Raw genomic sequence first — 14,751 nt, 5'->3', positions numbered from 1 at the left:
GTGCAGTCATAGGTATCATATTAAAGAAAGCATAGTATTTGAAGCTTCCTTAAAGCCGCATTATCACCAGTTTACTTCCGGTCGTTTACTTAACAATCTCCGATGGTTTTTAACGGAAAACGCGAAAAATATTTCAAAATATTGAAAGCAGTGTGTCTATTGGAAGTTTCTTTGAGAATGTGACTGATAATTTAGAGCGGATGGCCTGTTTAATATCTCGGATTCTAATAGATTCTTTTGACGGTTGAGGTTTCCGTCGGACCTCCGGAGGTAAGCTGGTGATAATGCGGCTTTAAAGGAGGCCAATCACGTCGCCGTGTTGTGCTCCCGCTCAATAGCGAGTCACACAAGCATCCATTTAACCATCGTCTAATTCAAACAAGTAACCAATATATTTTCAATCAAATATTGTCAATGACATATATCAGACTTCACTCGTAGATTTATATTCTGAATTTCCCTTGCGAATAAACCGCTGTATTTTCAATGATAAACAAAGTAGTGGGTGATCGACATTTGTTAACAAGAAATAAACCACTTTTTGGGCGCCCAAGTGGGGGGGGAGTGCGCGGAAGGGTGCGCGCGCACCCTGCGCACCGCCCTGTGAACGCGCCTGGCATTCTAATAGATTCGTTTGTCTCTTGTCGGAAGTAAACTGTTGACACATCTATTTTCCGGCTACTTTTTAGTGCTGAAAATCTAGTCTCGTCTAGTCGTTATTGGATAGAATCATCAGGCAGGCTGAGACTTCATAAGGGATAGCTGCTGGAATAGTGTTTTACCCTAAAAGATAAACCACTCGCCCCCTTTTCCTACCTGCCCCTTCCCGTTTCAGCCCCTGTGATGTCAAAGTTGAATGAGGTCGTGACCCTAATAAATCCTATTGGATCCCGAAACTTGCTGTGATCCCAATATTTTGAAAACCATCAATTTCCCATCACATTATTTTGATCCCTGATCTAAAGCTGATGCCTGACCTAAAAACAGATTTTCAAACAGTTTTTTTTTTTATATTTTATTAATCGCTGGAATGAGCAATTATATTGGTATTTTATAGCTCCAAATACATGTCTTTGTGTCTGTGCTACGTGCCTTGAAGAATTTCGAGTCTTGTGAATACCAGCATGAGTTTTAGATGATTAGTCATTCATCCTTGAATCAATAATACAATAGAAAAGTGTTAGTCACTCTACTAGCCAACCGTGTTTTATTTCAACTACCTCAGTGGTCCTCACTCTATACAATTTTTTGACAAAAGGTAGTGGTCAACCGGCTTCGCGACTTTGCGACAAGCCCCCAACGATGGGTAAAAATCACTGAAGCGCCTAGCTGCATGTATTAGCCACCGCTTCAGACTAGACGCGGTGTAGCGGTGGCCAATATATGCAGCCAGCGCTTCAGTGATGTTACCCATGCTTACATGTGGACTACACGCATAGTCGCAAAGCCGGTTCACGACATCAAACGACTGTTGTATGGGAGTATCTGGCTTATAACAGAGTGACTGATTTCTTAAAGGGGTATAGCGTGAGCACAATTTTATAAAAGATATAGAAGGAGATGAATTAGTTTGTGTCCTTTTTTTAATCATATACATTTTTTTATAAAACAGGGCCTAATACGGACATCGAAAGAGAAAGTGGGGGGAGGGGTGGGGGGCAAGAAAAAGTTTATTTTTTGCCAGAAAACGGTGATGTCAACAATCAAATGTGGATTTTCCTGATTGCCTGTAATAAGCCCAAAACTCGGCCAGAGTTCTCTAGCCTAAACCACAGGCATCTAAGAACTCCAAATTATCTTGACAAAATCCCCAACAACGGTATCAAGATGTGATTGAAGGCAGAATAACCGCCGAAAAACATATAAGCTAGGTTGAGGAGAGGGTTGGGAAATTGTGTAAATTTTAGAAATATTTCGGGCACAGTTCCTAAGTGCCACTTTCCCTGCTATGGACATGCCGTGGTATGCCATGCCGTGTACGGTTTGTGCAAAATACCTGGTTACTATTGATAGACACAAGGAAATCTCTCCCCCCTACACACACGCGCCACACCTCGTTTGTGCCCCTTACCTGTAGCTCTCGCTGTCTGGTTTCTATCGGTAGGAAGTAGCAAGTCACGGTACACAAGGCGGTGAATAATAATAGTACACCAATGGCTGCATTCATTGAACTGTCCGCTAAAACCTAATAGGAATAAAGAGACATAGACGCCGGATTTTTTTCAGTACCGTTCCAAATGCAAATACATAGGCAAATGACAGTTGATTGTTTCATCTTCATTGAATGCATCTACATTTGCAACGGCACATAAAAAGAACGGCATTAAAACTAGGCCATAGTACTTTCCACTGAGACTCCAAACCGGGGTCTTAATCAGGCGCGTACACAGGATTGACTGAGGGGGAAGGGGGGGGGGCAGTTATAATATGGAAAAAGCCGCATAGTATTTAAAGATTCCTTTAAAGGATGGTTCTCACTTGGACGTAAAGCTCCGCGCACACGGTGAGGAAAATTCCACGCATTAACTTTGCTCACTGCCTTGCGAGCCCAAAGATCACCTCAACAGGTGAGCTTTTTTTGCCTCAGTTGCTCGCAAGACGTAATTTCGCTCGATCGACGTATTGTGAGTTTTTGGCCTCGCGAGGCAGTTAGCAAAGTGCACACGTGAAATTTTCCTCACCGTGTGCACCGGGCTTAAGAGCAAACGCATCGTACGTAGTTTTCCAATTCTCACTGGAACGCAAGCGCAAAGGGGAAACGCAAGAGAACACAACTTGCTTGATTTTCTTGCGCTTGTGATTCTGTGTCGTGTTATCATCGTGCCGCTCTAGAAAGGGTTGGCGGATACCGCCACGTTAGCTCGCCGTTTATTGCGCACGAAATTAATGAAAAGCTCGACCCAACGTTTACTGTGGAACCGCCTTATGTAGAAACCTTAACCAAATCAGAACGGTTTGTTGCAAGCGAGGCCTTAGCCCCTTACGCAGTCATCCTGGCCAGAGTCTAAGCTCAAACTAGCGTGAAACATGCAGCACATTTACCAACCTGTGAGATTAAGGGTGCGATGACTCCCCCTATACGGCCAATCCCGTTCATGAGCCCTAAACCAGTAGCACGGAAAGCAGTTGGGTAGATCTGTAATGTTAAAAGAAAGCAGGCTGTAGAGACAGAGGGCGAGATGCAAATCCGTAAGAGAGCGACACTTTTGATTTGTTCTTAATTTTCGACCGTTAGTTTGTATAGGTCATTGCTATTTGTGAAAAAAAAGCATCCATTTCGGCTGACTTGCGGAAGCTAATGTGATATGTTTGATTTAATTTGGTAGTTAAAGTATCAAACTTTGTATTTAGATGGATATTTCGAGATTTTAACGCATTGTGCCTTCCAATTTTAAGTGAAAAAAAGTGTGGCTGACAAGTCCAAGAATACCAACCTCGCTCGTATAACAGATAAGAACTTCATTGCCTGCCAATAGAAGGCCACGAATAATAAACAAGTTGAACGCCAGGAAAACTCTACTATACAAAAAGAGTAGGTTAGCTGAAGAAGGGAGAAAGGAAGTGAAATAGGCTAATTGCAATTATATTGCGCAATGGATGTTCTTTAAATATGATCAAATGTGTATTAATATTATTCTATATTAGAAGACAAATAACCCAAACAAAGCGTAGTAATAAAAATTGCAGGTACAATTACATAAAACATAAAATGTTATGAAACTGTAACCGAACTGAATATTAATTTGTAACAGATAAAAGGACTTTTTAAATGAATCTTGAGTAAGGATGAAAAAAGGGAGGTGGGGGAAGGAAAGAAAGAGATGGTAAAGGTGGAAGGGAGTGGGGTTTAAGAAGGAAGATGATGGTAAGGAAGAGATAGAGAAAGGGAAGTAGAAGGGGAAGAGAAAAAGAAAGAAGTAGTAAGGAGGAAGAGGGAAGGTAGAGGAGGATGAGCAAGGGTTAGAGAAGTTGAACGGGGTAAAAAAGAAGAAGGTGGAGAAGGAAGAGGGAAGAAAGGGGAAGAGGAAAAAAAGAGGTGGTGGAAAAGGAAGAGAAGGATGAAGAAGGGAACAGAAAAAGAAAGTGGTCGTAAAGATTAAAGAGAAAGAGGTGTAGAAGGAAGGGGATGGAAATAAAGAGGTAGCGAAGGAGGTAGAGAAAAAAGATAGGAAGGGGTGGTAGAGATAAAAATGGGAAAAGGAACAGAAAAAGGAGACGAGGGTAGAGAGATCGAGAAAAAGAGAAGAGGAGGAAGGACAAGAAAGAGGGGTTGGTTAAGATGTTAGAAGTGAGGTGAGAGGAGGAAGAGAAAGAGAAGGAACAAGAAGTCAGGAGGAAGAGAAGAGGAAAAAGAGGAGGGGGAGAGGATCAGGGGGAAGGGAAGAGGAAAAATAGGAGGGGGAGATAAATGGAAAAAAAGGAGGGGGAGAGAAGAGGAAAAAGAGGAGGGGGAGAGGATCAGGGGGAAGAGAAGAGAAAAAATAGGAGGGGAAGAGAAGAGGAAAAATAGGAGGGGGAGAGAAATGGAAAAAGAGGAGGGGGAGAGGATCAGGGGGAAGAGAAAAGGAAAAAAAGGAGGGGAAGAGAAGAGGAAAAATAGGAGGGGGAGAGAAATGGAAAAAGAGGAGGGGGAGAGGATCAGGGGGGAGAAAAGAGAAAAATGAGGAGGGGGAGAGAAGATGAAAATGAGGAGGGGGAGAGGATCAGGGGGGAGAAAAGAGGAAAATGAGGGGGGAGAGAAGATGAAAATGAGGAGGGGGAGAGGATCAGGGGGGAGAAAAGAGGAAAATGAGGGGGGAGAGAAGATGAAAATAAGAATGGGAGAGGATAATCACGGTTATAGCGAAGATGATTGTAGTAGGGTGTAGTACATGCCATCCCTGTTAGCCTACCTTCCAGCACAGATGAACAGAAAACAATAGCAAATGGAAGCGATAACAAAGTAAGTCGTCAACAGCGTTTTTCGTCCTACTTTGTCAGCCATAGCCAGCGTCAGAATCATGGCTGAAGATATAATAATATCAGGGCAGACCAGACAGACAGACAGATAATAAAATAATGATAATCAGCTTTTTATGTAGTATACAATAAATCTCAGGAGGGTCAGAAGTACACTGAACATATTTACACAAATGTGTATGTAACAGATCTGTATATGTAACAAAACCGGTGCGTGACATTACCGTGATCCTCCTTATGGAACGTGTGCGTGAAATTACCGTGATCCTTCTTACTACACGTGTGGTGACAATGCCTTGATCCCTCTTTACGTCATGTGTGCGTGACATTATTGTAATCTTGTAATGGTTGATACCATTGGGGCATCAAAACGTTTATGAGACACTCGTGTGCCGCGGCAACCTCGTTCCCAGGGTCTTCTGGGTAATTTTCAATATGGCTGACGAAGCAAGATGCCATATTGAAAATTACCCAGAAGACCCTGGCGACAAGGCTAGAGGAAACCGTCACGGGCCATGCTGATTAATTTATGGCACGCCATAGAACGACAATCAGACAAGGATTCAAGACCGGAGAACGCGAGTGCCTCATCATCAACGTAGTCGGGGTTAATTATACAGAGGGCGTATAAAGCTTTAGAGACCAATCTTACATCCTTACCAGGTAGCTCTGCCGATGTTGTCCAGAGCAACGTCGTGAAATCGTTTGTCGAAAGCAATCTACAAGCACAGGTATCCTGACGGACGAGCGCTAGGCAACAAGTTTATCAAAATATATATACTCAATCGTTTTATACTATGTAATTGATATCAGTTTAAGGAGTGTACATTAAATACACCGAGGGGGGGAGGAAAGATATTGAGGGGGGCTCCGAAAAAATAGGTATAAGGGATATATAGGGATAAAGAAAGAAAATATTAAGGTTCTATAAGGGGGGGGGGGGGCAAACGAAAAACAAAATTTTACAATGAAAGGGGGGCTCTGAAATTTTACGATTATACGGTGTCTTGAGTAAAAATCTTCACTCCTCCCCCCCCCCCCCTCCTCCCCCCCCCTAGGTGTATTAAGAAACACTCCCTTAGTGAGCTGAACCATGTTTATTCCGCGTGGGACTTGGGAGGGGGCGCAATACAGAAACAATAAGAAAATATTTGGGGGGGGGGGGGGGCAGAGCCACACCCCTAATAGTGTGGGGTTTTTTTCAATATTGGAGGGGGACACATGCCCCCAGTGCCCCACCCCCTGCTAGCTTTTTTGGACCGAATATGAGGGACCTAGGCCAGCCCTGGCTACGCCCTTGCCGTTTAGCATCGGCCATAACAGGCAACTGATTTTCTTAACCTCCTTGATCCTACATTGTGTATAGCTTCGTCTTAAACTTGACACTACCTGGGCAATGCGAGCCGCTCGTCATGATCTGTGTAGTGAGAAGTACCAAGCCATAGTAACTAGCAATGACGAAGAACCTGGAAGAGAAGCCTGGCTTTAACTTTTGCCAGAATAAGCGCCTTAGGGAAGCATTGCATGCGTTGCATTTTATAGACTCTAAAGACGAGGTGCTGTTCGATTAAACGAAAGTACCAAAGTTGACAGTACTAACCACCAGAATATTTATCGTTGTGTTGTAAGCTTGTTCTATTAAGTTTCTGAGAGTATTTTTATTCCCTCGTTGTAAAAAAGCTCTCTTATCTTCTAGAGATAAAACTGATGTCAAAATAAGCGCCTCCCTCGTATAAGCGCCTCGACTTGGACATGAAAAAGCATTTAAGCATAGAGTTGCGCTAAGCGTTCACGTGACTTTTGGGTGGAAAATTCAAGGAAAACTAAACACAAAAATATTTGTGAAAACAACCCCTTTCTGACAAAAAAAACTTTCTAGCTTTTTGTAAGCGCTAAATAAGTTGTTTTTTGTTTGTTATTTTACCGCTTAAATCCTGAGCGCTCGCTAGTTTGCCAACCATAGAGCCGCGAACAACGTCGCACTCGCGTTATGTATATGCAAACACGATACCCTCTGAACCATAGTTACTCTACTGGCTATGCCTGAACAGACGAAACATGTGACTTTATATCCACACATCCTTGAATAAAGCTAAACTGTTGCATCATAGTTATGATTGAATAAACTGTTGCATCATAGTTATGATTGAATAAGTATATAAAGAATAAGTGTTTCAGCCCCCCCCCCTCCCTCCCACCCTTTCCCTTGATTTGATGAAACATACCACGAGAAGCCTAACAACAGTGTCGTCAATCGGTATTCGGGAGTTAATAGGTCGCCTACCCTTCCTAGTGCAACCTGAAACATATTACATAACACACATGTCATTTATATCCACAGGCGCATAGGACGGGTCGGCACAGAGGTGCCCCTTGACCGACATGAAGATTTACTATCAAAGAATCACCGCTATATTTCAGACTTTTCACATCATGGTCTAAAAGAGCCTGGGGATAGTGTGCGGGAAACCTGTGAAGTTCTAAAAGCGCCAGGGCCTGGGCCTCTTAAAAAAGGCGACCTGCAAAATCGCTGTAAACACGACATTCTGCAAGTTTACTAGAAAATTATCGGCGTACACAGTTCTAGGGCGACAGAAAAGAATTTAAGCGGACTTTCTAATATTGTATGTACTGTCCTTATAAAAGGGATTGGCCGAGCGAGCAAGAAAACCGAGCTTTCGAAACAAGATTGATTGATGCTTGAGTTTTAAATAGCCTGACGAACTCTGGTCCTCCCTTTTTTTCTTGGGTTGTACTCCGTCTTATAAAAGGTCCCTACCTGTCAACCTCCAAAAATCTCAAGGCTTGAGAATTCTTTGGGGGAGGGGTGGGGTATATTCTTTTTTTGGGAGGAGGGGTAGGTTTTATCTGGCAGGCGTTTGCCGTATTGAAAGCTCTCACGAACAAATCAAAATTGCGCTACGCAATGGAATTATTGTTTTAAATATTTTAATAGAAAATAGGCAAAATGACGATTTTCTATAGAATAATTTTTCGGAAGCGTTAAAAAATCGGGAGATTTGGTGCTTAGTGCGGGAGAAGGGGTCCAAAATCTTGAGACTCCCGCCTAATGCGGGAGAGTTGACAGGTATGAAGGTCCCACCCCCCAACACCCCTTTCGAGCCATTCCAGGATACGTGCTTGTAAAGCCTACGGCACGCTAGGCGAGTTTAGATAAGAAAAGTGGCTTACTTCATGTGAAAGTCCTTGCAGCTCGCCAATTGGTAGCTCAGCTTTTTGTATTCGCGCCATCTCTTGTAGAACTTTATGCGCTTCTTCTTTCTCGCCGGAAGCAATGAGAAAGTGACTGGACTCTTGCATCCACTGGAAAAGAAAAATAATTCAACTACACTCAAGTCTTCCCATTTGCAAATGCTCAAAGCGAAAGTAGACCACTTAGAGTAAACCACTTTGGGTGGAACACGCTTTTTTGCTTATTTGAAACTATCAAAACGAGTAAATTTTATAAATAGAAATAGTCTCGAGTCTAGTGATAAGCATAAAAGCATTTGTATCTCTATAATTTTATTAAAAAGAAAGTCAATCCACGCCGCGATTTTATGCTCCCGCTAAATGCTGAGTCACACAAAAAGAATCCATTACCCTCGGCTAATTCAAGCGGGTGAGCAAGATTTTTTTTAATCAAATATCGTCAACAACATATCAGACTTCATTCGTAGATTGTTATTTTGAAGTTTCCTTGCGAAAAAGCCATTTTATCTTCAATTATATAAACAAGAACAAAGGAGTGGTTGATAGACATTCCTCATGGACATTCTTCATGGATTTCTAAAAATGAAAGGTTCGTTACCTTACTAAGAATGAGAAATACGACTAGCGGAAAGGTGATGGCAACGACGAATGACCGCCATCCCAGCCACGGCACGAACACCATTCCAACCAATGACGTCATGAAGGAGCCTATCGCCCAGGCAACCTATGCAAAGGAAACAAACGAAACACATGACAAATGTAGTGGTATCGGCGTCGCAAGTTGTGTGACGGAATTTCCATTACAGAAACTGGCTAACCCGCCAGTTTGTGTGTTATCAATTGTGCCGAGTTGAACGCCCTCAAGGCGAAATTACACCCCCCCCCCCCCTCCCTGACAACCAAGTTAGTTATTTCTTACAAAGAAATCTTCAAATATTATGCTTTTTCCATATGATCTCTACGACTGACCCCCCCCCCCCCCCCCCATCGATATAGAAAGTACAATCGGGTACGACACCAAAAAATATATATCGAATGGCGTCAGATTTTGGAAAGGTGGGCCGATGCCGAATATACATATTCACAATAAACCAGCCCGACAAATGAGCACATGTGAATCCTTAAACGTTTTTACCCCTAGAGACATAACAGTTGCTCCTCGATGCTTGATAGGAGAATATTCAACTAGCAAAGCAGCGCTATAAAAGAAAAAAATTAAAATGTAAAGGAAATGGTCTCATTTTGTCTAATGTTTTATTCTACAAAAAGGACATCATTTTCATATGCTAGTGGTTGAATTTGTTTTCCTTACTTTAAACATTTGCCCCCAAGTCCAAAGCCGACGATCGAGCAATTACGGTAGTTATTTGGGTTATTACGCCTGAATTAGAGTGTTTAATGTGAGAATTGCTGCAAATGTTTGTTTGTTTCCTCTTTATTTTGTAATCCTTACTTCAGTCCGATACCCCCAAGTCCAAAGCCGACGATCCCTCTCAAGAACAGTAACCAGGGATATGAAGGTGAGAACGCACTCAGAAGACCAGCGTACGCCACGGCCACACTACTCACTATTAACATCTGGAAACACATTATTTTTTAACACTTGTACAAGAGCTGCAAACATTCAGGTGTCCACTTGCATTGTGTGCGTGCATGTCTGCGTGTGTTACCGCCCTACGTGCCTTGCGTGCGTGCATGTCTGCGTGTGTTACCGCTTACGTGCCTTGTGTGCGTGCATGTCTGCGTGTGTACCCGCCCTACGTGCCTTGCGTGCGTGCATGTTTGCGTGTGTACCCGCCCTACGTGCCTTGTGTGCGTGCATGTCTGCGTGTGTTACCGCCTACGTGCATTGTGTGCGTGCATATGTCTGTGTGTGTTACCGCCCTACGTGCCTTGCGTGCGTGCATGTCTGCGTGTGTTACCGCCTACGTGCCTTGCGTGCGTGCATGTCTGCGTGTGTTACCGCCTACGTGCCTTGTGTGCGTGCATGTCTGCGTGTGTTACCGCCCTACGTGCCTTGTGTGCGCGCATGTCTGCGTGTGTTACCGCCCTACGTGCCTTCTGTGCGTGCATGTCTGCGTGTGTTACCGCCCTACGTGCCTTCTGTGCGTGCATGTCTGCGTGTGTTACCGCCCTACGTGCCTTCTGTGCGTGCATGTCTGCGTGTGTTACCGCCCTACGTGCCTTGTGTGCGTGCATGTCTGCGTGTGTTACCGCCCTACGTGCCTTCTGTGCGTGCATGTCTGCGTGTGTTACCGCCCTACGTGCCTTGTGTCGATTATATGTCTGTGTGTGTCCGCATTACGTGCCTTCTGTGCGTGCATGTCTGCGTGTGTTACCGCCCTACGTGCCTTGTGTCGATTATATGTCTGTGTGTGTCCGCATTACGTGCCTTCTGTGCGTGCATGTCTGCGTGTGTTACCGCCCTACGTGCCTTGTGTGCGTGCATGTCTGCGTGTGTTACCGCCCTACGTGCCTTCTGTGCGTGCATGTCTGCGTGTGTTACCGCCCTACGTGCCTTCTGTGCGTGCATGTCTGCGTGTGTTACCGCCCTACGTGCATTGTGTGCGTGCATATGTCTGTGTGTGTTACCGCCCTACGTGCCTTGCGTGCGTGCATGTCTGCGTGTGTTACCGCCCTACGTGCCTTCTGTGCGTGCATGTCTGCGTGTGTTACCGCCCTACGTGCCTTGTGTGCGTGCATGTCTGCGTGTGTTACCGCCCTACGTGCCTTGTGTGCGTGCATGCCTGCGTGTGTTACCGCCCTACGTGCCTTCTGTGCGTGCATATGTCTGCGTGTGTGACATACGTGCGGGTGCTTACATGTCTATCCGCAGGCTTGCATGCCTATCTGCGTGCGTGAATGCGGGCTCTTCCGGCATGTTTGCTTGCTTGTGTGCACCCCGGCCTCATTGTGCTCCCGACATGCGTGCCTTCTTGCGTGCGTACGTGTTTGCGTGCGTGCTCTTCCTGTGTATGTACCTGTGTGTGTGCGTGCCTGCCTTCTTGTGCTCCCGCCATGCGTGTCTTCTTGGGTGCGTCCGTGTTTGCGCGCGTGTCCTTCCTGTGTATGTACCTGCGTGTGTGCGTGCCTGCCTTAATGTGCTCCCGCCATGCGCGCCTTCTTGCGTGCGTGCGTGCCTGCGCGCGTGCTCTTCCTGTGTATGTTTCTGCGTATGTGCGTGCCCGCCTTCTTGTGATCCCGCCATGCGTGCCTTCTTGCGTGCGTGCGTGTTTGCGCGCGTGCTCTTCCTGTGTATGTACCTGCGTATGTGCGTGCCTGCCTTCTTGTGCTCCCGCCATGCATGCCTTCATGCGTGTGTCCGTGTTTGCGCGCATGTCCTTCCTGCGTATGTACCTGCGTGTGTGAGTGCCTGCCTTCTTGTGCTCCCGCCATGCGTGCCTTCTTACGTGTTTGCACGCGTGTTCTTCCTGCGTGTTCGCCTGGTGCTTGTGTTCGTATTTACCCTACCTGCCTGCACGCATCCCTTTCTGCAACTCTCTGCCTAGCGTGTCAAAGTGCTATTGCTCTCTTACCGGCTTTCTCCCGAAGTTGTCTCCCATCCAACCCAGGGTTGGGGACCCAACGAGGAACATGATAAACACAACCTTGGAGAAAAAGCACGTCAGATCTTTATGTCTGTTGTCATAAAACTAAAAATGCACCCTTGTTTCCAATCAGCACGTGACGTATCGCAAGCTCTCATTGGCTATTAACATCAAACGACACGTGACCTGACGTCTTCACCTAGTAACCATAGCAACTCACCGTGGTGATCATGGCAACCTGTACTATGGACAAATCCCACTCGCATTTGACGTAAGGCACTAATATGGATAGCATGGTGATTTCCATGGCGTCCGCAACCTGACGATAACAGAAATACTTTAAGATTCTTTATGAAACCCTATGCAAAGAAAAATATATTTTACGCAACCGACTTTAAGATGATTAACGTCGTGCTAAGAGTGAAATGTCGTTCATTTTTAAGTCACTACGCCACCGGCCTGTCTGACTTTATAAAGTCAATCTGACTAGGCAACTTTGCTTAACATGCATTCAGTGCCGTAGCAGGGGCTCCCTCCACCCCCCTCAGTATTTCCAAAAAAAATATGTTTCTATGTTTCTGTATCGTTCCTCTCACCCCCCCCCCCCCCCCCCCCCCCACCACCACCACCACTACCACCATTTCTAGGCCTGCTACAGGTGTGGAATTTCTGTACCCTTTGAAATGAGCTGATGATGCCCAGGCGTAGTTGATACCATCCGTAGCCGGCGGACTCTACGGCGTCTGAAACCGTGAAGGTGGGTGATGTCTTCCCTGTAATGTCACGTGACATAAGTTGATGGTCTTTGCAAAAATGAAATTATGGATGGAATGAGGGTCACAGTTAACTCAATCCTTCCTCAAACCCTGGTTTGTTTCGGGGGGGGGGGGGGATGCTGGAGTGTACAGACGTGATACCTTATACAGAAAGGATATATATGCTACATCACCTACATTAGTATCAGCTCTCTTATATTTTTATGTATTACTTTTATCATCTCTTCAATGCCCTCATCTGTCTAGTTATTTCATTTTGACGCGAATAATTGATAAAATTAATAATCGGCATTAATTGATCATAATTGATACCAATGTGCTAAATAAATTATTATTATATTATTATATTAGTTCAATACATAATATTGAGATAGTAGGGAGTATAAAGAGAGAGAGAGAGAGAGAGAGAGAGAGAGAGAGAGAGAGAGAGAGAGAGAGAGAGAGAGAGAGAGAGAGAGAGAGAGAGAGAGAGAGAGTTAACAATTGCGGATGATAATTAACCATTTAGTATCAAAATATATCTTAACAATGGCCTTTTGATTATCAATTTTAATCAATTTGTTACGTCGGGCTGTTATGTCTGTTATGTATGAAATAAGCAGATTTTACCTCTGTCATCCGTCCCATAGCGCTTTTCTTCCGCAAGCTCGAACATCTTCATCATCTTTCATCAGTCATCATTTGTCAATCATCAAGGGCACTCGTCCGAATCATACCATTCCCAGCGTACTGGTAGATCGAGAATGCAGGAAATTGTATATTCTGTCTTTTTAAGCATTCATTTCTTAGCAACTAATTATGTTCTGATGTCAATGATGTGGAGAAGACAGACTGACGTATGTCTTCTCTCCCCTTCAGGGGTCTGAATGTTATTAAAATATCTTAGTTTGAATTCGGTTTTTCGAACAAAGATTTCAGCTAGCTGGCTAGAGTTCATTTGCGTTATCTGAGCTCTACTTTGTGGGGTTCCTCTTTTTGATTATAAGAGACCCAGACACCCTTTTGCAACCATTAGCAAACAAAGTTCAAGTGAGTCTACAGACCAAAACATCGGCTTCGGCTGAAATGTATACTTTTTCAAGTGAGTTTATTAAATTCTCTTTCTATCTAAATTTATTTTTCTTTGCTGTCGTCGTCCAGGGGCGGTTATTGCACGGGTCTAAGCTTAGAATGAGATTACAGCAAGCCAAGAACCTTAACTTGAGCAAGTTCAATAACGAATAATATCACCAATAACCTTTATCATTATTACCTACCTCCATCAATGGCTTGCCAGTCTATCTCGCAGCTTTGAAATTATTATCTTGAGGAAGACCGCGATAAATTTCGCCGAATGGAGAGCGCAGTTTTTACTAAATGTGATTTTTTCGCTTTCTTTATTACGCATCGATAGTCCTATTCTTCTCTAGAAAAGCTAACCGTCTATAGTAGCCAAGGGGGCGGTGATATTGGGTATCATCAGAAACACATTCAATGCGTTGATATCACTAGCCCGTGAAAATTATGTCTATGGCTAAGTTCAAACGTCGTATTGAGCAGTATTTAAAGAATATGCTTGCAAATGAATTGTTTCATTGTTTTATCTTCTTTTACATGCATTTGCATTTGGCGAATTCCGCTGGCAAAGAGGGGAAAGAGGAATGTTATAATTGATGTTTGAATAAGTTGGGGAATGGGGGTTTGGGGATGGATGCGACGGTATGTGTGAGAAGGGCTGAGTGGGAAAAGGAGGAAATTGACTGGAACATCTCTTTCCAAATAAATTAAATTTCAAAAGATCACAATTTGCTCACATTCTCAACAGCACTTTATCAATTCATCATCCCTTTATTTCAAGAAAATATCATTTTATTTGAAGAAAATATCTATTTTTTTCGAAACCGGGATAACAATTCTCTTAGCTCTGTTAAGAAAATAGTGGTATCGTTAACGAACAAAATCGCAAGAAAAATGAGGCTATGCCTAGGAATAATACATACAAATACAAAATAGACCCAAAATTTGGCACATGATAGGACTCTCCTCGTTAATACATTCCTCTTTTTATACACGGGATATTCCCAATTATTTAGAGATAAATTGCAATATCTGTATTCAAATCCGTAATTTAGTAAAGTTCCATTATGGCTATCGCCACGATTTAACATTTGTCTTGCTCTAAGCCTTCCAATGGATCCTGCAGTGTTTGGCATGTTTACTCGTCCTTCAATCAAAATAAAGCAGCAGTGAATTATATAATATTGGCCGCTAATGTT

General features: G+C 43.9%; 1 protein-coding gene across 7 annotated transcripts; it reads right to left on the bottom strand.

The window, feature by feature from the left end:
- Positions 1–2,070: 2,070 nt before the first annotated feature.
- On the bottom strand, positions 2,071–13,759 carry LOC5510930 (synaptic vesicle 2-related protein). 7 transcript variants are annotated; one of them, XM_048726913.1, is made up of 14 exons: positions 13,106–13,759; positions 12,396–12,493; positions 11,941–12,039; positions 11,709–11,780; positions 9,639–9,750; positions 9,485–9,497; positions 9,308–9,371; positions 8,771–8,896; positions 8,152–8,283; positions 5,620–5,709; positions 4,893–5,004; positions 3,435–3,466; positions 3,047–3,136; positions 2,071–2,185 (listed from the first exon to the last, which is right to left on the bottom strand). In XM_048726913.1, exons 1-11 carry the CDS (start codon positions 13,158–13,160, stop codon positions 4,999–5,001), a joined length of 867 nt encoding a protein of 288 aa, XP_048582870.1. In that variant the 5' UTR covers positions 13,161–13,759; the 3' UTR covers positions 2,071–2,185; positions 3,047–3,136; positions 3,435–3,466; positions 4,893–4,998. The 7 variants fall into 7 exon arrangements, with proteins under 7 accessions (XP_048582870.1, XP_048582868.1, XP_048582869.1 ...); XM_048726915.1 differs by lacking the exons at positions 2,071–2,185; positions 3,047–3,136; positions 3,435–3,466 and adding an exon at positions 3,492–3,516; XM_048726914.1 differs by lacking the exons at positions 2,071–2,185; positions 3,047–3,136; positions 3,435–3,466 and adding an exon at positions 3,495–3,519.
- Positions 13,760–14,751: the final 992 nt, after the last annotated feature.

Source organism: Nematostella vectensis, chromosome 4 (assembly GCF_932526225.1).
Source record: "Nematostella vectensis chromosome 4, jaNemVect1.1, whole genome shotgun sequence".
NCBI lineage: Eukaryota > Metazoa > Cnidaria > Anthozoa > Actiniaria > Edwardsiidae > Nematostella > Nematostella vectensis.
This window is presented reverse-complemented; position numbering and strand designations above follow the sequence as displayed.

Bases quoted from the DNA above. Each gene is read 5' to 3' on its own strand.
- LOC5510930 (XM_048726911.1), bottom strand. From the start codon at position 13,160: ATGATGAAGATGTTCGAGCTTGCGGAAGAAAAGCGCTATGGGACGGAT. The intron at 11,781-11,940 runs GTGAGTTGCTAT...TTTTTCTCCAAG, and splicing joins AGGTTGCCATGATCACCACG to GTTGTGTTTATCATGTTCCT. The intron at 9,751-11,708 runs GTAAGAGAGCAA...ATGTGTTTCCAG, and splicing joins ACAACTTCGGGAGAAAGCCG to ATGTTAATAGTGAGTAGTGT.